The sequence below is a fragment of the Acanthochromis polyacanthus genome, chromosome 19 (assembly GCF_021347895.1).
Source record: "Acanthochromis polyacanthus isolate Apoly-LR-REF ecotype Palm Island chromosome 19, KAUST_Apoly_ChrSc, whole genome shotgun sequence".
Classification (NCBI taxonomy): domain Eukaryota; kingdom Metazoa; phylum Chordata; class Actinopteri; family Pomacentridae; genus Acanthochromis; species Acanthochromis polyacanthus.
The window spans coordinates 11,601,034-11,625,169 of NC_067131.1; the positions used below are offsets into that span (position 1 = coordinate 11,601,034).

General features: G+C 41.0%; 2 protein-coding genes across 3 annotated transcripts; both read left to right on the forward strand.

Moving 5' to 3' along the window:
- The first annotated feature begins 916 nt into the window (after positions 1–916).
- Positions 917–14,756, forward strand: lgi1b (leucine-rich, glioma inactivated 1b). 2 transcript variants are annotated; one of them, XM_051939404.1, is made up of 11 exons: positions 917–1,749; positions 1,890–1,961; positions 3,502–3,573; positions 4,276–4,347; positions 9,166–9,249; positions 9,518–9,589; positions 10,540–10,709; positions 10,869–11,033; positions 11,301–11,521; positions 11,927–12,173; positions 12,722–14,756. In XM_051939404.1, exons 1-11 carry the CDS (start codon positions 1,538–1,540, stop codon positions 13,069–13,071), a joined length of 1,737 nt encoding a protein of 578 aa, XP_051795364.1. In that variant the 5' UTR covers positions 917–1,537; the 3' UTR covers positions 13,072–14,756. The 2 variants fall into 2 exon arrangements, with proteins under 2 accessions (XP_051795364.1, XP_022067948.1); XM_022212256.2 differs by lacking the exon at positions 9,166–9,249 and having other exon boundaries at positions 919–1,749.
- Positions 14,757–15,599: 843 nt separating this feature from the next.
- On the forward strand, positions 15,600–23,871 carry slc35g1 (solute carrier family 35 member G1). The gene is given in 7 exon segments (XM_022212252.2): positions 15,600–16,247; positions 17,639–17,819; positions 19,635–19,769; positions 20,131–20,327; positions 22,141–22,235; positions 22,237–22,309; positions 22,312–23,871. Coding segments are annotated over 7 exon segments (1,281 nt in total). The 5' UTR covers positions 15,600–15,889; the 3' UTR covers positions 22,554–23,871.
- Positions 23,872–24,136: the final 265 nt, after the last annotated feature.

The window sequence follows — 24,136 nt, forward strand, 5'->3', positions numbered from 1 at the left end:
TGGAAACAGACGTTCAGTGTTTCATGGCTTCCAACAAAGGATCTGAGTTCAACAAAGACTTAATGTGGGAGAGACAGAAAGGAAGAGAGAGAGAAATGCTCTCATCATTTGCTGTCCCAAGAAAAACGGAAATATTTATGAAATTCAGTGCTGGTTTTGCCATGTATCCTAATTAGTGAGTCTGTGGTCATGTAGATTTTTAAAAATCTGCTTAGTAAAATAAATTAAATATCAATGTCCTTGATTTTGTGGACATTATTCAAGTAAATAATAAATAAAAATGACTGCTCTAAAATTCACTTATTCTAGACAAACCAAGCATTCTGTTTCTGTAAATACAAATAGAAAGACTGTTGAGTAAACCCATCCTAATCTAATCAGCCACTTTTTAATTAAAAGCACGCTTTTGTGAATGCAGCAACCAATTTTCTAGCCACAGTACTTGAATCTGGATCTTTTCTGTGCTTGCATGACGGACTGATGACATGTTTAGGATGTACAAGTCAACAGGGATTAGTCTGACTCACCAGATTAGTCTGACTCCACATTTTACTTAGCTTTCTCTTCCCCTTCCAGTAACTTAATTATCGCTGACATGATAGAATCCATTCGATTTTTTATTTCTAGCTACAATTTACACATTTAAAAGTTTCTGTTTTTCATTTCAATTCAGTATATTTGTTTAGGTCCTAACTCCTTTTGCTTGAGGGCCTTCATTTATTCTCCATTTACTCAATACCAAACATAATTTAATTTAATTGCAAGTATTGCTTGTGATCTTTAGCCTTAGTTTTAATGAGTGAACAGGATGCATGTTGTCTTCCAGTGTTATGGATTATCTTATTTTCACAGTCATCATTGTGCCAAAGCTGGGGAAAAGAAAGGAGGCAGCCTGTGAATGAGTGGGGCAGGTGCATTTGCTCAGAGGCTCATGAATAGCAGCTTCCCATTAGCCATGCACGGCTCTGAAGCGCGCATAAATAATAGCTGGCAGAGCTGATAAAAAAGCGCACCTTGGGGCCTCTCCCCCCTCCATCTCCCTCTTTCTTCCTTTCTCTCTGACGGGATTCTTTTCTATCTGTCGTGGCTACAGCATTTAGTCAGCAAGACTTTGGGGGCAGGTAGAAACATTTCTCTTTTTTGCGCTCCGACTTCTTCTTCTTTTGTTGTTGTTGTTGTTGGAGGATGAAATGATTCCTTTGCATTAAATCGGAGATGTTTTCTGCTCTCATGTCCCGTCTGTCCCGCATTTGTAATCCTGCGCCTTGCAGAACAAATCCGCTGGACTGGTGCCTTTCCTATTGAGAAGCAAGAAGCATAGACACAAGGCTGCATCTGAGCCCCTGCAGCTTCAAAATTCTTTTGGAAAAAACGCAGAAACGGCGATTTTTACGCACGAGAAAAGAAAGAAAGTAAAAGAGCACGGTCGTGAGATTTCTCTGTGATTACTACTACCACACATCGAGGATTTTTAATTTTTTTTTTGCCTAAGAAGTTGCATGTGCAGGAGTGATAGTACCCGACCGGGACAGAAGGAATGGGACACCCGGGCAGAGCCGTGAGAGGAGGAGGATGGAGAGGATGGACGCTCCTGGTTTGGGTCGCCGCTGTCAGCTTGGTGCTGGTGGCGGATGGACGGAGAGTGAGGCAGCCCAGATGCCCTGCTGGATGCACCTGCACCAAAGACAATGCCCTGTGTGAGAATGTCCGATCCGTGCCTCACACTTTCCCATCGGACGTCGTTTCACTGTAAGTAATCTGGGTTTCATTGTGCCACTAATACCATCCAAAAACACTGTCAGAAAGCTCGAGGCGCCCTATCACTGTCTCATCTTTGTGAAATGTTTGTTAGTTGGCTGTTTAATTGCACATGTTCTCAATTTATTCAGATCTTTTGTCAAGTCTGGATTCAATGAAATCACAGGAGGAAGCTTTGTTCATACACCTGCCCTGCAACTGCTGTGAGTAAAACCTGCCTATCTATCTATCTATCTATCTATCTATCTATCTATCTATCTATCTATCCATCTTCAGTGCTCAAACAATGAAGCCGTATCTCCCCAGAGGTCTTCCATGGAGGCTGATATGCAGATTTAAAGGGGGGGATTCTCTGTAATGGTGTCAGGATTATGCAATACACCACATGGCTACAGCAACTAACAGCAGGGGATGATGGAGAGAGAGAAAAGCACTGTGTTTGGTAGAGACAGAGTGGGAGAGATGGAAGCAGCGAGCAAGAATTCACCAGCAGAAAAAGCCCAATAAAGGCCACACACGTCACCGTGGAGTTTATCCCAACGCTGCTTTCACTTAGTGTCACATCTGACATTTTTGTGCGTCTTGATTGAGTCTGCTGAGCAATTTGCAGATGCACTAATTGACTGCAAGGTCAGGCTCGACTGTGCTCTGACAATAATAGCACGCTGTCCAAGAGCATCATTTTAATTCAACTAAATATCTCGTCTTGGCATCCGTTCCTTGACACTGAATCAGTCTGAACTCTGCAGGAGGAGGTGGCATCGAGCTCGTGACCAGAAGGAGGATAAATATAACAGAGGAAAGTGAATGAGAGGCTCTGCCCCCATCTGTTATTGTTTACTGCCAAGGTGATTTGGCCGATCTTAACCTTTGTTGAAGCACCGTCTAATCAGTGGGGGCTTCTCCGGGGACAACATTACCAGTTTGTGGGAGTATAAAGTCACTGTGACTGGTTTCCTCAGCATCCTATCACCAACAGAAAGAAAATGTCACAGAATTCCACAATTAGATTTCCAAAAATGTTCATATTTTGGGAAATATGAGCTGAAACCTTATTTTTAAAGGATGTTTTGTGCCTGAAATGCTGTATTTGTAGCTTAAAGTAGTATACTAAAGAGATGTTTTGGTAAAAGTTGTTCACGCTACAGCATCTAAATGCTTCCACTGGATTTAAAGTGCTTGAATACCCCTTCATGATGTGATTTTATGTGAGATGAGGTGCACAATATGCTGTTGTTGGACATGGCTCTTAAGTGTAGTGGTCTAACCGGTGACTCACAAACAAGTGGGAGGAAGTAACCTTTTCTCTCTTTTGTTCGTTTCATGAAAAATATGCTGGAGCGAGCACTCATTCCTCTGTTTAATTCATTTTGCTCATTCTTTATCCACACACTGTGGGTGGAAACGCTGAAAGAGTCTCTTGTCTGTTGCAGTCTCACACCCTGTCTCTTTATTTATTTATTTATTTTCAGTTTTTTTGGTTCAGAATTACTGCCGCTAGCATCACGGCTGGAAATCGGGACGTTTACGTCAAAAAAGAATGAGCGGATGTTAAATGTACGCCAGCGGATTTGGTGATAGCGCAAAATAGCACACAGAAATCAATTTTTAATGTGAATTTTTGAAGTTCGACTCAGTGTAGTTATGCAACACAAGCTGGAAGGAACATTTATGGAAATTTAAATCTATTTATCTGTATTCTTTTTACAATGTTATACGGTCTTGTTTGTGTTGTCTTCACAGATTGTTCACAGCAAACTCTTTTGACCTGATCGACGAGGATGCATTTCTGGGTTTAACACATCTTGAATACCTGTAAGTATTTCTTTTTAAGTTGTAGACGGCTCATATATACAGTACATCTATGTGGTGGAGCGTCATAATACACGTTGCGTCCTAATCGCATATTAATGGGAGCAGATGCAAGGCACAAAACAAACATCAATCTAAAAATGTCACTGTAGTAACCAGCTTCCCTAATAATTTATTAATTTGCATTCTACTGCCGCTTTCAGCCATTTAGCATTGCAGTGTGGGACAACAGTGTCTCCATACCACACTCAAAAATCATTTAAAAGCTCTATGTACACTAATGAATCACCCACAGAGATGTTTTCACTTAAATTGCCTGCTTAGGGCAGAGCAATTTACAGTATATCCTGATGATTTTTATTAGTTTGTACAGTTTGCTGCTCTCATTTCACTCCCAGCCTCACTGCAGTCAACTTTCGCCTAAATATAATTATCTAGAATAAATGAAAGCATATGTTTGGATGTTATGGTATAAAGTATTTTGACATTTTTCCAATATACTGGAAACAGTGTAATATGCAATCAGGACTGAGTTTTCTATGCCCAAAAGTCTCCATAATGTCTCACAGCCACAAAGCAAGAGGATGTTGTGGATTTCATTTAACAGGGTCACAATCGATGACGCTACAGTCATATTTGCTTACTCTTATTGTGTTAATGTAGCGTAATCTGTCCAAATACTAATGAAATATTTCTCATTCACAGATTTATTGAAAACAACAAAATCGCATCCATCTCCCCGTATGCTTTCAGGGGCCTGAAAACACTGATACATCTGTAAGTAATTAGTTTTTGCAGCGACGATGATGAAAACTTTAACTTTTTTCCTCTTCTTTTCTCCTCTGTTGTCCTTGTCCACTCCCTTGCTCCTGTTTAATACAGCTTCCCTATATCTCATTCCTTTCTTCCTCCCTAGTTGTTATGATTTATTACTTTTCCTCTCTGACATTAACAGTCTGCAAAGCCACTTTCACACACACTCTGTTGAGGCAGCATTGTCAGAAAAGGTAATGGGGTATTAGTATTCAAGGTATTTTAACATACACTGGGCCTCAATTTCCCTTTTCTGTCACTGCATCACTTTGTCACTGTCGAAAATGCAAAGGTAGGCAGAAGTGGTCATTTCCCCAAGGTGAGCGGGGGTGTCAGCTGGATCCGGTTGCAGAAGGGCAGATCTGGATTTTTCATTGTATTAGCGGACCAACAGAGTACTCAATGAAACTCTGGCTTTCCGTTTCAAAATGGAAAACGAATGCTTTAAGTATCTTTTAGAGCTATGTCAAAATCAACCGAATGTGACCAATATGATGATTGCCACCAGTGGGATCTTTTGGAGATTGCTGTCATATAACGTGAGTGTGATAATCAAACACATTGAGTGCATGTCTGTGTTGATGATATTTGAAGAATGATGTCTTAAAAGAGAGTCCCCTGTAAACAGAAGTAATGTAGACAAAATCTTATTGCAAGAAACAGAGGAACAATTTCTAAACAGTGGTTTTGTAATCAATGTTTCCCTTTAATGAACTGCAAATCTGACCGAACTAAAGATAGCTGAAGCGTGAGTGACCTGTAGGTCAAGTCTAAACATAACTGTCCTGTAACGTTAAACCAACTGACCTATAATCTGAATCTCTGACGGGCTGCTCCGTGCACATTCATGCAGCCCAGTGCTGCCAAATATTTGCATACCTCCTCATAATGTGTAAACAGATGCACGAATGGCTCTGTCATGTGTTGGTATTAATCAAATACTGCACTGTGCAGGAAGGAAGCCAAGTGTGAGAGGCAGTCAACATTTATTCAGATGTGATTGAAGTGAGACAAAGTAAACTTTAGATAAAGAAGAAGTGATTAGAAGTGGCGCAAACATATGGGTTTTCCTCAAAAAACACATTTTATCGGAGTGTTCAGGGTGCTTTCATTTATTCAGGAGCGCTAACTGTTTTATGCAGTTTAACAATAAATGAGGACTCAGCTGCTGAGGGCATTTTAATCCATGTTGTATGTGCTGCTGTTGAGTGTTTTCTGAACGAGAGAAAAACACAAGCAGAATCAGTGATCTTTGGTCACTCGCAGGTTTATTGCACACTAAGTAGAGAATTTTTTTTTTTATGCCTTGGGAGTAACTGATTAAACAATGCAGTTCATCAACTTTGCAACTACTATTAATTAGCACCTGACTTTTTGCTCGTGTCATTAACTGCACGCCATATTTACACCAAACCTCATAACATCTCCTTTCTATTGTGTCATCTCGCACAAGCTTTCTTTGACAGTTCACTTGTTAAAGGCATTAGAGGAGATTTAATTTCCTACGACTTTGAACGTAGCATGCGCATGCGCACATACAACCTCTCCCTCACCCCCCTCTAACCTCCCCCCTCTTAACATTTACGAAGAAACGCCCCCTTCCAGAAACTTGCGTAGCACTCGTGAAGTTGTCTTTTACGGCTGGGTCCCCCTGGATCTTTATCTGCCATTATGTAAAAAAAAGATGAGCAAAACAAGTCGCCAGCTAACTACGAAGCTACACACGTGGACAAAATTGTTGGTACCCCTCAGTTAAAGAAGGAAAAACCCACAATTCTCACTGAAATCACTTGAAACTCACAAAAGTAACAATAAATAAAAATTTATTGAAAATTAAATAATCAAAATCAGCCATCACTTTTGAATTGTTGATTAACATAATTATTTAAAAAAAACAAACTAATGAAATAGGGCTGGACAAAAATGATGGTACCCATAACTTAATATTTTGTTGCACAACCTTTTGAGGCAATCACTGTAATTAAACGATTTCTGTATTTGTCAATGAGCGTTCTGCAGCTGTCAACAGGTATTTTGGCCCACTCCTCATGAGCAAACCGCTCCAGTTGTCTCAGGTTTGATGGGTGTCTTCTCCAAATGGCATGTTTCAGCTCCTTCCACATATGTTCAATGGGATTCAGATCTGGGCTCACAGAAGGCCACTTTAGAATAGTCCAACGCTTTTCTCTCAGCCATTCTTGGGTGTTTTTGGCTGTGTGTTTTGGATCGTTGTCCTGTTGGAAGACCCATGACCTGCGACTGAGACCAAGCTTTCTGACACTAGGCAGCACATTTCTCTCCAGAATGCCTTGATAGTCTTCAGATTTCATCGTACCTTGCACACTTTCAAGACACCCTGTGCCAGATGCAGCAAAGCAGCCCCAAAACATTACTGAGCCTCCTCCATGTTTCACCGTAGGGACAGTGTTCTTTTCTTCGTATGCTTGGTTTTTGAGTCTATGAACATAGAGTTGATGTGCCTTACCAAAAAGCTCCAGTTTGGTCTCATCTGTCCAAAGGACATTCTCCCAGAAGCTTTGTGGCTTGTCAACATGCATTTTTGCAAATTCCAGTCTGGCTTTTTTATGAGTTTTTTTCAGCAGTGGTGTCCTCCTTGGTCGTCTCCCATGAAGTCCACTTTGGCTCAAACAACGACGAATGGTGCGATCTGACACTGATGTACCTTGGCCTTGGAGTTCACCTTTAATTTCTTTGGAGGTTGCTCTGGGCTCTTTGGATACAATTCCAACGATCCCGTCTCTTCAATTTGTCATCAATTTTCCTCTTGCGGCCACGTCCAGGGAGGTTGGCTACTGTCCCGTGGGTCTTGAACTTCTGAATAATATGCGCCACTGTTGTCACAGGAACTTCAAGCTGTTTAGAGATGGTCTTATAGCCTTTACCTTTAAGATGTTTGTCTATAATTTTTTTTCGGATGTCCTGGGACAATTCTCTCCTTCGCTTTCTGTTGTCCATGTTCAGTGTGGTACACACCTTTTCACCAAACAGCAGGGTGACTACTTGTCTCCCTTTAAATAGGCAGACTGACTGATTATGAGTTTGGAAACACCTGTGATGTCAATTAAATGACACACCTGAGTTAATCATGTCACTCTGGTCAAATAGTTTTCAATCTTTTATAGAGGTACCATCATTTTTGTCCAGGCCTGTTTCATTAGTTTGTTTTTTTAAATAATTATGTTAATCAACAATTCAAAAGTAATGGCTGTTTTTGATTATTTAATTTTCAATAAATTTTTATTTATTGTTACTTTTGTGAGTTTCAAGTGATTTCAGTGAGAATTGTGGGTTTTTCCTTCTTTAACTGAGGGGTACCAACAATTTTGTCCACGTGTGTATACCAAAGCAACACATACAGAAAACACGTAAGTCCAATGTGTACGTAATCTACGTAACTAGGCCTGAGCCGGAAGATTTTTGATTGACAGGAAAGGGAGCAAAGCAAATGCCTCGGTCTGAGCGCAATGATTGGCTGATGTTTTTCAGGTCCTGCCATGTCCACAGTTATTTATTTTTTTATTCTTTTAGAAACCATACATACAAGTCCACTAAAGGTCAGTATATTCATTTTATGTGAATCAGACAAATTAAACAAAAAAACATCCTCCATAATGCCTTTAAGTCACAAGCCTGTGACCCTTTTCTGATGCATTTTAACCCTCTGAATGTGTGTTTTATATTTCTACATGCCTATTAACTCTGTGTAAACACATACTTCAATTGACCCAGATTGTTATGCACTTTAATATATATATTTTCTATATTTCTCAGCCATCAGTTCACCCATGATATATATAAAACAGTCCACATCATGACTTTTTTTAATATCTGAGTGCATGCAGCACACCCACATGCTGCAAAGCACAATTTATTTAAAATCTATTGACTGTAAGCCACTAGCAGTGAACCTCCTCACAGCATTAACACGGTCTGAGTCACCACCAGACAACTAGTGTTCTTTAAAAATAGCAATTCTTCTTTCACGCTAAAGTTAACTTGAGCATGAAAGTTTTAGTGGCTGGTTTTAGTGACTCACACTGTACCAAAACTTGTAATGCTCCTATTTGATAGTCGTGTGAATCTGACGAGAAAATGGTTAATAATTTCTAATGAATCTGGAATGAGGAAATTGGATAAAGTAGTGGCAGAATGAAGCATTGAAGATATGCAAAGGTAGACAGAAAATGTCACTGGCAACATGAGCAACAAACAAGGAGCTGTTTCTACTTATGGTTTCGATCATGGCAGAGCTGCAACTTTGTTAATGTAAGAGGCCATGATGCCGTTTGTTGGGCACCCTGCAGTCAAGTCTTATTGATCAACGATACAATCATTTTCAAATTAAGCTGGAAGCTACAAAAATGTGTACACAAATGCCATCGAACATTTTCAATCTTTTTGTGTCATTCCTTGTTCTTGCTTTACGGCAAAGTAGAGAAACTTTTATCCTCTCAAAAAAAGGGAATAAATGTTATATTACAGGCTATTTTAAATGCATCGCGCACAGTAAATACATTATTAATGGGAACAGGCAATACGTCCATGTTCCAATCCTGACCACTCTGCTCCAACCCAATCTGTTTGGAGAGTGCATTCTTGCACAAACTCAAAGTAAAATGGTCTCTCTTCCCCCAGAGGACCGGCTCTCCAATAAATAATGCAGCCTCCATGAGTTACGCTGACATTTCATTTCATTTCATTCACATCTCTCTTTCTGTTTTGGAGTTGAGCCTCTCGCTCACAAATGAAATGTCTCTGCAGGGTCTGCTTGTGTCAGTTGGTCCTAATTGGCTGGCAAAGACGCCGTCCTCTACACAACACTGGAAAAAGGGTGGTGCTGTTTAGGTTGGTCAAAAAGTAGCATAGTGTTTGACCAGTGTTCGGGAAAGTAATTATTCACATTTTGTTGTCCACACCTGTTACATGGTCAGTGTTGTGTCCACTGTTTGTATTGGGTGGCTTGTACTTTGTCGGTTTATTCTTGTCTTTCTCAAGTACGTCTGGCTACCAACCAAAAGTGCACATAATTGGGAAATGGCTCTGTCTACTGTCTGGAGATTCTTCTTCTAATCCAATCACTGGATGTATTTTTTCCCCTCTCTTTGTTGATTAGGAGTCTGGCTTACAACAACCTTGAGACGCTGCCCAAAGATGTGTTCAAGGGCATGGATGCTTTGACCAAAGTGTGAGTCTGTATTTCTGACAGTATATTCACAGTAATCCCCCCTTTACATGCATACATAAACTGTATATATTATTTATGTAATTATGTGATAATACTTTCATACGTGATTACTCTTTCAGTACATTTAGGATTATTTCTCCGCTCAAGTAGTTCATTTATCATCCTTTTATGTGGGCGAATGTGTGTGTAATGAAGAAGTTTTTGTACGAACTATCATGCATTAGTAATAGGCTTCATTTGCATTTTATTCTGAAATTAGGACAGTGGAACAATAGAGCACAAGTGTAATATTTTGGAGGCTGCAAAGCAATTTGTGGGGGAAGGGTAGTCTAGACAGGCGAAACTGTAAAACGAGCGAAATCTTCCTTGGACCCGCTCTCTTTTCTTCTTTAACTGTGAGATTAAACGCAGTAACATTATGAGGTCACGGCGCAGAACGGAGAAATTTCAGCACTAGATATAGGATGAAAAAGTGAGAAAGGGGGAGGAGAACGTTGAGAAGAATGGTCTAAGAAAAAAAAGACAGTACAAAAGGCCATTTACTGCTGTAAAGGAGAAAATGAAAAGAAGATAGAAATCTAAAGAGGAGAGGAGGGAAAAGGCTGGGTTGAGGTGCCAGGATGTCGGGATGAATGGTAAACAAGTCAATTACAGAGAAAAAGAACTGGATCCTGACTTAGGACACGATCAACCGGAATAATGCCTGTGTCTGTGAATTCGATACACTCATCAGAAGTTAATAGCTGTTCAGACTGAGAGTGGGAGATGAGCGGAGACTCCGCAGGAGATAGGGCACTTGTTGTGGCTTTGTTAGCGGGAAGCCAAAGTGCAGCCAGACACTGGGCAGTGACTGGAAATAACAAAATCTGTGCTGAAAATACATGTTTCAAGTGTAAATATTAATGATTTTATGTCGTAACACTTACACGAGCATCCGTTCATGCGTGCAGGGATCTGCGAGGCAACAACCTGATTTGTGACTGTAAGCTCAAGTGGCTGGTGGAGTGGATGCATCACACCAACGCCACCCTGGACCAGATCTACTGCAGCGGGCCGCCGCTCCAGCAGGGGAAGAAGATCAACGACCTGCTGCCACACTCCTTTGACTGCATGACGGCAGGTAACAGCTTCTGGTATCGCTCCCACTTCTCATATAGGTGTCATACAAGCAGTAGCGCAGCTGACTGCATTGCCCTTTTTATTCCTGTCAGAGGAATTTGTGAGTTTGAATGGATTTCCTGGACATAAAAATGAATCATTGTTGTGTCATACTTGTCAGAGTTCGCCTCCTATCAGTCGCTGAAGTTTGAGTCCATATCGGTGGAGGCTTTCACCTTTGGCAAAGAGCAGTACGTTGTGTTTGCTCAGCCCTTTGCTGGGACCTGCAGCTTCCTGGAATGGGATCACGTAGAGATGACCTTCAGAATGTATGACACCATTGAAAGTGAGTTTTAAAACAAATTAACAATAACATCAGTGTTATGGATAAATCTCATGTAATTGAATAATATATCAGTCACAGAGGCCATTTCACAATACAGTAATGTATTTATACTTCTGCTTAATTAAAGGAACCCTTCCTCCATCAGTTGTGGTAAGATGCTCTTTAAGGGATGCTAAACAAATGCTAGCAAACTATCTATTGCTGTCATATTAATAACTATTTATCTAGTCTTAATAATCTTTTTTTTTGCTTTATTTTACTGTTTAGGCACTTCCACTGTCGTCTGCAAGCCCATGGTCATTGACAACCACCTCTTTGTCATCGTGGCCCAGCTATTCGGCGGCTCGCACATTTACAAGCGTGACACATCGGCGAACAAGTTCATCAAGATCCAGGACATCGACATCCTGAAGATCCGCAAACCCAACGACATCGAGACCTTCATGATCGACGGGGAGTCGTTCTTTGTCATCGCCGACAGCTCCAAGGTCGGGCTTTTTCCTCTTCAGTTTTTCTTTTTCCCTGCTTTCAAAAGTACTCGAGCTTGTGAGCAGAGCATAAACAGGAACATTTTATGGCCGATAGCCACTCACCGTGTCAGCCAGTCCTTCCCCCGGTGTCCTTCTCTGCAGCATGTCGGCTTGTGTCTGCTCCTGCTGATTAGCCTGGTATTACCAAATGTTCGCATATGCTCACACATATGCTTGGGGACACTCAGGCGTGCACACACTTGGCTCCGTAATCTAAAATTTGCATTTCACTCTTTAATCTTGGTGTCTTTAATTGTTTTCTGCTGCTGTAAATCACTGCTGAGCCTCTAATCCAAAAACCAGAAACATGCTTTGAATTAAGTTTAACCTGAGTTGACGTTTCAACGACTTTTTTTCTCATAGGCTGGTTCCACAACGGTGTACAAGTGGAACGGAAATGGCTTCTACTCCCACCAGTCCCTGCACCCGTGGTACCGGGACACAGATGTAGAATATCTGGAGATCTCCAACAAACCCCACCTGATTTTGTCCAGCAGCTCTCAGAGGCCTGTCGTGTACCAGTGGAACAGGAGCCAGAAACAGTTTGACCGTAGGACTGACATACCGGAGATGGAGGACGTCTTCTCTGTGAAACACTTTCGGGTCAAAGGTGAGACTTGCGGCTTCAATAGCAGCGCATGTACACGCACGGGGTTTATTTTTATGCACACTGCAAGTGATTTTTCACCTCACGTTCGTCCTAGTACACGCGCTCTAGATACCATTGCTCCGTTTTTAAAGCTCAAATTCAGTCAGTCTGGGGTGTGTCGTGTGTTTAATGGGGGCTTCAATCCAGGGTCAACATTTTCCTTCATGTGCTTAATTTAATAAAGCATTCATGACTCACACTCTTAGTTGTAATTTATTACCTTCTTGCTCGGCATGTCACAGGCTTTCATTTAGAAAGTGGTAAAAGCCAACGTCCCTGCTATAAACCCTGCCCATAAATCACTACTGTATAATATTATCTGTATTATTTCTCTCCTAAGGAGCAGCCTCACCTATTAGCGGCTCCTTCCTGAATAGCTATTGATAACAAGCAATGAATTATTTTGGAATTACGTAAACTGCTTTTGTGAGCTCCTCTGCTTCAGGTCCAGATTTAGTAGCTTGAATGTGTAAACTAAACAGCGCCTTGAATCTTTGTCCTTTTCAAAGGTGATCTGTTCATATGCTTGACAAGATTCATCGGGGACTCCAAGGTGATGCGCTGGGACGGTGCCATGTTCAAGGAGGTCCAGACGTTTCCTTCCCGCGGCTCCATGGTGTTCCAGCCCGTCTCCATCGGCAACTGGCAGTACGCCATCTTGGGCAGCGATTATTCACTGACACAGGTCTACCAATGGGACACCAAGAGGGGGCAGTTTGTCCCATCTCAGGAGCTGAATATCCAGGCGCCGCGATCATTTTCCCTGGTTGCCATTGACAACCGGGTGTTCCTGCTCGCGTCCAGCTTCAAGGGAAAAACTCAAATATATGAGCATCTCATGATCGATTTGAGTAATTAAACCCGTGGCTTGTTTTGGGACACATTACCATTCACACGCTTTCTTCTGCGACTTTGCTGAACTTGTCAGTCCCATTTCAAACCACTAACAGTTTCAAGTCATCAATCTAAAGAGGTTTTTCAAATATAAATCAGGACTTCTAGGTTAGTTTCGGCTGACATTCTAGGGATGTAATTGCTACATTGGTTCATTTTTGTTAATTTTGGCAGGTCTGGACATAATTTCTGTGATTATGATTGAAAACATTTTTTCTACAGTCCCTGAAGTATGGAAACCTGCAGCAGCTGGGTCATTTTTGATGAATTCCTTGCATTTTCATCTTGATTCCTTACTATATAGGAAAGCCTTTCAGGAAAAAACAAGCTATAAAGTTGCTTCTTTGGATTATAGTTAAAATCCAAAGGTTTTATTCTTATAAGACGCCTATGCTATTCAGCTCCATACCATCTCTTGTAGAACTTCAATAGGAATGTTCTCGGAATTGGCAGATGACCATTCATTAATTGCTAAATAGCGGGATATTTTGTGATAAAAGGGAGGAGAGAAGGGTTTTGTAATTTTAAAGTCTTCTTTTAGACAAATTAACTCCAGAGTAAAATAGATCATCATTAGGTATGTGGATTTTAAACTCTGGAGAGGTCTGTAGGTTTGTTCTCATTTGCTTTTTTTCTAAACTGAAGTTTAAAACATCAATGTTCCATCAAGGCTGCTGATTGATTTGAGTTCTGGGCATTTAAATCTCATACTGTGACTGTGAGAGTTCCTCAGAGTGTTTATTAGATACTCTGTAGAAGACAGACAATCTCACAAATGTGCAAGAACCCTCCTCACACTGGAATCTAACTTCGGTTTAATGACAGCGGCGGCGATGTAGTTGGCAATATTTAAAGGAATTTGTCAGTAACAGAACAATGAGCTTCCCATATGGGTAAAAATTTGACTATTTCCAAAGAGTTGTGTCAATTCTTTGGCAGGTTTGTGTAATTATTTCACATAATAAAGTGAAAAATCTCACTTAACACCGTGAGAAACTTTAGAGGAAAAAAACACACCGTGTGTTCTGCTTTCTCTCAGTTAAACAAAACCGCATGCGTGATACAGACACTCGGTGGTGTTGATTTCCGATGAATGACTAACTAGAAGCATCCCACTGTGCCACCCAGCCCTCTCTCTTTCACTGCACTCTTGCCCCTTTTCTCCCTGATTGACAAAAACCATTGTTGTCTTTACTCCGCAACTAAAAGCCAACCACTGTGCGGCACACGCTACCTGTGCTGTCACACCGTCCTCTTATTCCCACACAAAAGGAAACAGAATATCGATAACAGTTAACAAACTTCACTGACAAAACAATTTGCCAAATGTGTTTTTACAGTACTGTGTAAAGTAATTTATGATGTTACTTTTTTGTATGTTGAAGGGGACCACACTTGGTGTTTTCTTTTTTTTAATAGATTTAGCCTTTGTAGTGTAGTTTTAGTGCAGATTTAGTAAAAAAGAAAACAAAACAAAACATGGATCACCTCCTTAAATGCAGTGTAACGTGCTACTTCTTTAAAACAGTTTGGACGTACTTGTATCAGTCTAATGTAGTTAGGTAAAGATAGAGGTTTTTAGCCATTCCTTTGTCGTCTTGATCATTCTGTTTTATGTACAGTGGTAATAAAACACTAAAAACACTAAAACAGAGATGTTTTCTTTGATTTTTCAGTTCTTCCTTACATATTTATCAAACCAGTCATCACTTCCTACCCATCCAGATTATATTCAGCTGTTTTTTTTTAAACCATCTTAATAATCTTTTCTTCTTGAGTTCGTAATGAAAGTGTGTATTTTTCTCTCACAGTAGTGCTGTGACTCATTAATTCGGCATTTAAAAATGATGTTAAAGTGTTGGGGGTAATGAAAAAACTTTGACTTCATTAGCGTAGTGAAGCCATTACTCATCCAAAAATCTATGTGTGTATGGAAAACAAGTTTCTAATTCCAGCTTAAAAATGCCTTAAAAACATCCTAATCTCAAATTTATACGTTGTTATTAGAGCTCACACTTATGTCTGGATTTGTAATTTGCCCTAATATCTCATTATTTCTCAGCTAAAAGTATCACAAGGTGTAACAATAACTATGATATAGGGCTGAGTATTGATTGAAAATGATGATATGCAGCTTTAATATCACTTATAATCAGATTGCCTGACTTTCATGTGTGTTTTATGTGTGTGGAGCCAAATGGAAATGATTTAAGAATGAAATAACTTTGGCTTCAAAAGAATAGTGAAGCCATTAATTACCCAAAAATATTTCTAAGCCAATTCCAGATTTAAAAAAACACACTGAAGAACATGATCTTAAAATGATATAATTACAGCTCATTCTTATGACTGAGCTTGCATTTTGTCCTAAAATCTCATCATGTCTGAGCTAAAAGCGTCACCAAGCATAATGATGATTATGATACGACAATTATGGCCTGAGCAACTTTATTGTTTCCTGTAATTATGTAGCTTAACTTTTCATGTGTGTTTTATAAGGATGTCTGTGGAGCCAAATGAGCGCAAGCTGAGTTTTGGTTGGCTCATATCGCAGCAGCTCCCTCTGAAATGGGCGTAAACGTTGGGTCATGGTTTAGTTGCTCAGCAGAGTAGGTTTGGGTTCACTTCTGCCCCCCTGTGGGTAAAGTAACCAGCGCATGGGGAGCCTGTGTCCTGCCACCAAGATTAGTCATTAACCTTGTCTTCTCAGTCACTCAGGACACCGGGGAAGGCGCACGGCACTCTCTCCGAGGCATGCTGCCGCGCCGCCGCCACATCTTACCATGGGCGACTGTAACCACTGTACACACGAGCGGGCTTTATCCGTAGAGGACGACGTTACCGTGGCGTTTCACAAAGTTGACAGCCATGACAACAACAGTAGCGGCAGCAGGAACCGCCACGACCGAGACGAGCGCAGCAGCCGCGGCGGAGACGAAGACGAGCGCACGGCGGAGAGGATTCTCTTGCGAAGTCACGTTTCGTGCGACTGCGATGGCGATGATGTGGAGGAGAGGGAGGAGGAGGAGGAGGCGAGAGGAGGCGAAAATTCACTGGAAGGCAGCGAGGAGAAAACACTGTGCCCGCCGGTGTTTTGCGTCAGACGCGACCCCGTATCCAGAGAGGGAGGCGCATGTGAAGGTAGAGGAGCGCACGCTTTTAGACTTGGAACCAACGTGTCTGCATTTCTCACCACCCTCAGTAAAGTTTGAGGATGTCGAGAAGATGCAGAAACGAGGCGGTGAACAGCCACAGAAGTGGCGACTTCCTGCGTAATATCACGTTATACAACCGCGCAACGTCATGTACCGGCGATAACAGAGATGTCACGTGTGCGCTTTTGGCCTATAAACCGGGACGTGGTCGCAGGAACGCGCATTACGCATGTTTTTCTAAAGTTTAGACGTCTTTATTTTTTCTTAAAAATGACGACCCACCTCCACAAAGAAGCAGAATGTGAAGCAAAACGTGTTATTTGTGTGATCAGTTCAGATTGTGACCGTTTGTGAAGATCATCCTCACCAAAAGTGACCGTCTTAATGTGTGCTTTGTGCCCAAAAAAAGATGCCAAAAGCATAATACACACTCTCTTTACAGTTATTGTGCCGGGAAATATCAACAGCTTGGTTGGAAATCCTACTGTAAACCAGCTTATCGTTTACATCATCCTTCCACAGGATGGATGACTGTGCACTTTTCCCACTATCAGGGTTACTACCTGTTGGCAAAACTAAGAAACCGCACTGATAAATAAGCTTCTCTTTTGCATTTTCATCCAAACAAGTAATACATCTGGGTGTCTTTTGTTCTTGGCCTTGGTTCAGCTACACTGGGGTTTTCAAGTTGTTTTTAAGGAAGTAAGAAAAGCCCTCAGTGCTCCTGCATATCAGTTTTGCGTTATGGAAAGTTCCTTATTGCACCTCATATCAAATCCCAATGTCACAAAGAAAGCACTGGGTATAAAGGCCGATTTGCCTTTGTCACTGTTTACAGACTTCATGTGGGATTATGAATCGATAAAAGAGTCATATATCAGATTCCAAATAAAAATGCAGGTACTATAGCCACAAAAATGTCACCATGTAAACAAATCTTACACCACCACCCCCAAATATTGCAGCCTAAATATGAGAGGTGTCCGTTCATCCGTGCCTTCCGGCTTGATATGCGGTTAAGGAAGCAAAAAGCCGTAGGTAATAGATAGAATGGTGAGTGCAGAGAATGATGGCTGTGTGGACTCGGGTTGAAATGTAATCTCTGCAAGCATATCAGTTTGTTATCCCACAGGCAGGGTTTGCAAACACTTCACCACACTCTCTGGCAGATCTTTTGTTTGTGCTGTTCACAACTGATTTTTTCTCCCAGGTCCACACTGAGTTTAATATCATGCTCCCGGCTTGACCGCTCCGTCCTGCACTCACAGTGTCAACAAAATAAGCAATGTTTTTGTAAATGGAAATATAGAACAGGGATACTCTACACTCACGCCATGTTCTTTCACAGTTTTCTTTTTCTTTTCTTTTTTTACACAGGTTCAGAGAAACCAAAGAAATGTTCAGGCCTGGGTTTGTTCTATGCTTTCCTGGCCACAGTTTTCTTCTCCATCATCACCCTCTTGGTGAAAACCATCCAGGGAATCCACGCCATAGAGATCAGCGCCCTTCGCTGCTTCTTCCAGATCCTCTTCATTGCGCCATTACTCATTTACCACAAGTAAGCACCACTTTAATGGCAGAGTTCAAGATTCTCACGGAGTTTATATGACATAATTAGGGCTTTTGTTAAACTCACAACTAATCTTTATTATTTTAAAACCAGCAATTTATTTATTGTCATTACATTAAGAACATAAATTCGATGAGGTAGCACCTTCTAGTAGTTTATCTCTGGGGGAGGTCCTGCTTTTGTGTTCACTTCTTTTCTCACTATTCATAGGTAAATATCTTGGCTTCACTGCTTATTCTTGAAGTTGTCAAATTGTTGTGAGGGATGTGTGCGAGTCATTTCACTAATGTTGATGACAAAATATGTCATGTAAATGCAGTGTTGGAAAGATTCGGAACTACGCGTTCCCACATTACATTATGATGGGGTTTTAATGTACCCACAGATGTTACTGTAAAGTGGCAAACAGTTGTTTTTTTATTGTGCCACTGTCACCTAACAACACTGAAATTATCTAATGAACCACATGTCTCTTTATCAGTTCCCTGGTGCAACAAAATCAAGTGTAACGAGTTACATCGGACACACAAACAGGCTTTGCATTAGTGTCAGCTTTGTTGGTCACATGTGTGATCACATCGAAGGAATCTGACTCTGGTATTTTCAAATCAAAATAGAGCACACGCACTTCACCAAGTCCAAACTGGTAACAGAGAGACACTGCTGCTTTACATAAGAGTATGAGAGAATGGTTGAAATGAGTTTTAGTGCAACATTAAAATGAACAAAAAATGCAGTTATTGCCAGCTGTAAGGCAGTTCATGGTGTTTTACTGATCAGTTCAGGCTGTTGGAAAGCACCCACACTATCAACCTGACTGATTATTGCATCCGATAGCCAACATTTTTTTTATCAGTATTTTATCAGTATGCATTTTTATCAGTAATATTTGAAGAAATGAAAAGATTCCTACTAAAATATAATAATTTAAACTTTGTGGTCTCCTTCAAAGTCCTGCCCACAGCACTATCTGATTGGCTACAGCTCTCAAGCCTCATAACCAATCAACACTGAAGGGAAAATATGAGGAAACGTTCTTTTTTTAATTGAGCACGTGGACAACTTACACAAAGAAATGCATTTTAATATTTTTCTTGTTTCGGAGTTTGTGTTATTCTAAATTTTAACACCAAGATTGTCACCTTTTTACTCCCAAATGTATATCATTGGCGGTTTTTGAGTATTTGTCTGACATTGTCCTTGATTATTAATCATCTGCCCTGCAAATAATATAAAAATAACACATTAGTTGATGGCTAGACAGTACACAAACATGTGACCAGTGAACCTAACATCAAAATTACTATGAGAACATTTTTGAAGGGGATCAAAATATTGATCCTTGAAATCATTCATTTTGCTCTCTTATTATGATTTACTCTGTCTTGGGGAAATAAAGCTTGAGAATCACATTGACAGATGCATGAAATTAAATTGTATTCCCAAAGATTACCACCAGTACTCCTGTTCATTCATCTACCTACTCATCTCTCCATCTTTTCACCCTCTACGTTCCTCTTTATTTTTACATGAATTCATCACCCACAGATCTGCCTCCGTTCCCTTTTTTCATCTCCATCCAGGCGTCCATTCATCACTGTCATCTCCACATTACCTAAATCTATTCCTTTCTTCTTCCCTCCTCTCATTTGTCATCCCTCAGCCCTCTATCCCGCGCTCATTCTCTCCATCCGTCCCCTTTTCCTCAGATTTCCTGTTTATTACTTCCTCTATCAGGCCGTCTAGTCATCCATCCGTTCAGTCATCCATTCATCCATCATCCTCATATCTCTGCTCCTCCAGGACAGGTTTCCTGGGTCCCCGAGATAAACGTGTATTTCTGGTGCTCCGGGGTTTCATCGGTTCCAATGCCATGATCCTGCTCTTCTATGCAGTTCAGCAGATGCCGCTGGCTGATGCTACTGTCATCATGTTCAGGTGAGAGCCGGTTGAAGGCTTAATTCACTGTGGATTAGTTGAGATTATACAAAGAGTGCAAATAAATTCCATCCTCCTTACACTCAACAATTGTCACTTTTTCTGTTTAGTCTGTTGTTTTTATCTCACTTTTTTTTTTACACTTTCCTTACTCAACATGCTCTTCCCGACTCTCTTATATTCTTTTTCAGTTATTCATTAAACATGATGGAAAATCGAGCTGCACACTTCATACAAGACAAATCTGTTGATACAATAATTTGTCACCACTCACAACTGCTCTTTTAATTCAACTGCATGCTGTCTATTGAGTTTTCCCTCATCGATTTCTGTTAAACCATTTCTTTCCTTGACCCCTCAGTAATCCGGTCTTTACCTCCCTCCTGGCCTGGGTCTTCCTGAAGGAGAAATGCACAATCTGGGACTGTGTCTTCACTGTTTTCACCCTCACCGGCGTCATCCTCATTGCCCGACCACCATTCCTGTTTGGCGAACGCGTCCGCGGCATCGAGGGCAACTACACAAATCACATCAAGGGGACTATTGCGGCCTTTGCAGGTTTGATTTGCTTGGTGGTAATACATCGAAAAAAATCATTCAAGTTGAGGAGTGCTGTTGAGAATTGTGTTCACAGTTGCCATCAGAAATACCAGATCTGAATATAGCACACACACACCCCAACCGGCACACGAGGGCCAGCTGGGAGATGCACTCTTTCTAATTAATCATGATTTTCCTCCGGGGCAATCCTCTCCCCTCCATGGTGCTCAAGATTTACAAGCAGATTACACTTTCTACAGCAGTGGCTGATCAGAAACTGAAACGTTCCAGCTGCTGGGATTCGAAGCTCGATTTTTACACTTAACAGAAAGTGCTAGTTAGTTTAGCTGCAGAGTCTTGATCCCTCGCCGGTTTCTCACTCGCAAACAGTTTGGTAAATACAATGCTCAAAACACCCAGTTAGAAATTGAATGGCTCTGAAGTTCTAATTGATTTTTCTTTTGTGCCATACAAGCATCTCAAAGTGTGTCCCAAATGACTACAGAACAGTTAATTCTGAGTTTTCTCTCCCTTTCAACTCTCATTTGATGCTAATCCTGTGCTCACACTAAATGTGCGAGAGCAACACTGTGCAGAGAGTTCACTATTTTCAATGGAGTGTTTTTCTGTGCTCATTACGGCAGCCATGGCAGTGTATGTTCCCCTGATTTTCTGTGTTTTCTGAAAAAAAAAATCTCTTTCTCTATACATATATATATGTGTGTGTGTGTGTGTGTGTGTCAGGGTAGAGACTGCGATTTGGTAGAGTTGGAGTTTCTACCAGTAGAGATTACGATTGGAGTCTCTACCAGTAGAGACTGCGATCGCAATCTCTACCAGTAGAAACTCCAATCCTACCAGTAGAGATTTGTCAGGGCTAAGGTTAGACTTTTAAGGTTAGGGTCAGGGGTCAGGGCAGGGGTCAGATTTAAAGGTCAGGGTTAGTTAAGGTTAGGGCCAGGGTAGGGGTCAGATTTAAAGTTCCATCTCTACTGGTAGGATTGGAGTTTCTACTGGTAGACTCCAATCGCAATCTCTACTGGTAGAAACTCCAACTCTACCAAATCACAGTCTCTACCCTGACATATATATTGTCATTCTGGCAAGATGGGGAAGTGGCAAGTTTTACTGTAGAGAATGAAGGAAAGTTCATATTTTGCACATCCTTAAAGGTCCCATATTGTGTCCCCTTTCAGTAAGTTAATTAAAAGCAAGTCAAAATATAGCAAAGATGGTTCATTTCATCATGACTGTATACCTCTTGGTTTTAGGGCTGTTATAAACAGGCTGTTTCACTCTGAAAACCAATGAGCTGCTACTGTTCCCGCCCCCTTCAGGAAGAAGACACTGTCAGAGCTGTCAATCCCAGTTTATGCTGGATGGCTAATTAAATGTCACATTTAGATCGCTTGCAGAACTGGGAGGCTAACTAGATGTCAAGGAGCTTGAGGAATGGCACAAGCACATGTCTTCATATCTGAATAACTTCTATTTTAAATCTCCACAGAGCACAACAAAAACAGATTCCCTGAGTCCTTGAGTAGATATCTGATCCATGCCAGAAATACCAAAGTAGGACATCTGTGTAGGTTCTCATTCATCCAAACCAAACCATAACCAAAGTAGGACTTACGATTTATTTATAGAATTTAGAATATTATGGCCATCAGTAAATTCTGTACAGAGTTCATGTGAAAAATGTAAATAACGCAAGTAATTACATGAGGAATTCAATAATAGGACATATCTTGCCTTTAAATCTCAGTCTGGATTTATCCATTCCACAGATTGTTGTGTTTATTCTGTACATTATTGTTTGATTTACTTACAGGAGCAATAGCAGCTGCCTGTACCTTTGTTGTTCTTCGCAAGATGGGGAAGAGCGTCCACTACTACCTCTCCGTTTGGTACTACGCCGTCATCGGTTTTGGTCGAGAGCGTCATCACCGTATCCGTCCTCGGGGAATGGAAGATCCCATCCTGCGGCCGCGATCGCTGGATGCTATACTGATCGCCCTCTTGGGTGTCGTCGGCCAGATCTTCCTCACAAAGGCCCTGCAGATCGAGAAAGCCGCACCCGTGGCCCTGATGAGGACTGTGGATGTGGTGCTGGCCTTCATCTTCCAGTTCATTTTCTTTAATCGTGCGCCCACCCTGTGGAGCCTTGGAGGGGCGCTGTGCATCGTGGCGAGCACCAGCGGCATCGCACTTAGGAAGTGGTGTAGCAACTCGCGCAAGACTTGAGAAGCAGCGTATAATGCTGCAGTTATACTATTAAGTATCTTTTTTTCCCTCACTATGTTATGTTCTTGATTTACTTACTGTATTTTACTTGTTACTTACATGCAAACCTGTGAGGAGGTTGAAGCTCTTGGAGAGTTAAAAGCAGAAATCTATCAATTAGGGCTCAGTTTTGCACTTGTAGGTGGAAATTTAAAGCTGGATTCTGTACCTCTATACATGTTGATTCATTTGAGTCAACCTGTGTAATTTACTGTAAGCCTTTATGTTCTTTTTTAATATAAATGAGCACATCTTGTAGTGAAATTGGAGCAAGAAGAGACTATCCAAAACCACATCCTGCTCTAAGGAGCCGACACGGTTTGCTAACTACACAGATTTCCTCTTTACAAAATTTATGCAGCATAAAAAGGACCAAAATTTGAGTTTCAGTTGAAATGAAACTTTGAAAATGAGAGTTTGAGGAAGGATTTCTAAAGTCCCATTTTCCTTTTGCTTTAACCAGAATGAAATAGCCAAAGACAAGGTTTTATTGCACTTGGACTATTCATACTGTTACATGATTTAAAAGTCATAGTACATTACAAAAAAAAACTTTTATTTACTATGGTTTTGCTAGGGAATATTAAATAAGTCTGACCTATGAGATGAAGCATAAATTAAAAATCTTTGGTAGTATTTGAGTCACAAAAACTGTGTAAAAGTTGAAAACAATCCCTAAATTGGCTACATGGTTTTACCTAAAAACAGGGTCATGCTGTGATTCTCTCAGGGATTTCTCACCTGTTTATAAAACCCAAACACCTAAATCCAACCTAGCCGTCTTAACCCGCAACAATCCTTTTTCCATTCCTTTACAGTATCTTATCTTGAAGTGCCTTATGTGGGAACTGTAACCTCCAGCTTCCCTCAGTGTAGCTACTCGATAACCAGCCATTTGTGCTGGGAAGCTTTTACGTGTCCGTTAACATAAGCCGGGTGCTAATAGTATATTTAATTAATGATATACCTAAGACCTGTATCCCATCATAGTGATTTCTTCAACAGCACAGGAGTCAGCTCTCTCATTCTTTACTAGCACTTAATGTTATCTTGGAACAAAATTGACAAATTAGTGCCCTCAACAGTCTAAAAGTACCTTTTCTGTGATGCTCGGAGTGGGATGCTATTTGCACTTAGTCTCTGTGAGAAGGTAGAGAGTGTCAGTAAGCTGCCACTATAATCCAACAAATCAGCTGCAAAACAGCTGCGCACAAGGATGGGCTTCAAGCATTTTGTGATAATAACTTCCCTCATTAATTCAAGAACCGAGGCAGAATGATGAGCGGCTGAAGCTGCATAATACGCTGCCGTTTATCCAGTATAATGCTGCCATATTGCTGTGAATGGCAAAACAGAGTTTTGGTCCGCAAACTTGAAACTGGATATTGGAGGGTTACGCTCGTAGTACCGCCTGTTTTTGGTTATGACGTCCTCAGTGATTAATAGCAGTCGTCGCGGGTGATCCTTGTGCCAAATTGAGGGATGGGTGTGGTCAAATTCTGAATTGTCAATAAAGCGGTTGAGTCTCTGGTGTTGGAAACACA

What these genes read in the sequence shown, in the direction of transcription:
- lgi1b (XM_051939404.1), top strand. Translation starts at nt 1,538, where the DNA reads ATGGGACACCCGGGCAGAGCCGTGAGAGGAGGAGGATGGAGAGGATGG. An exon ending in CTTTGACTGCATGACGGCAG is followed by an intron (nt 10,710 to 10,868) that starts GTAACAGCTTCT and finishes CATACTTGTCAG; the next exon opens with AGTTCGCCTCCTATCAGTCG. An exon ending in AATGTATGACACCATTGAAA is followed by an intron (nt 11,034 to 11,300) that starts GTGAGTTTTAAA and finishes TTTACTGTTTAG; the next exon opens with GCACTTCCACTGTCGTCTGC.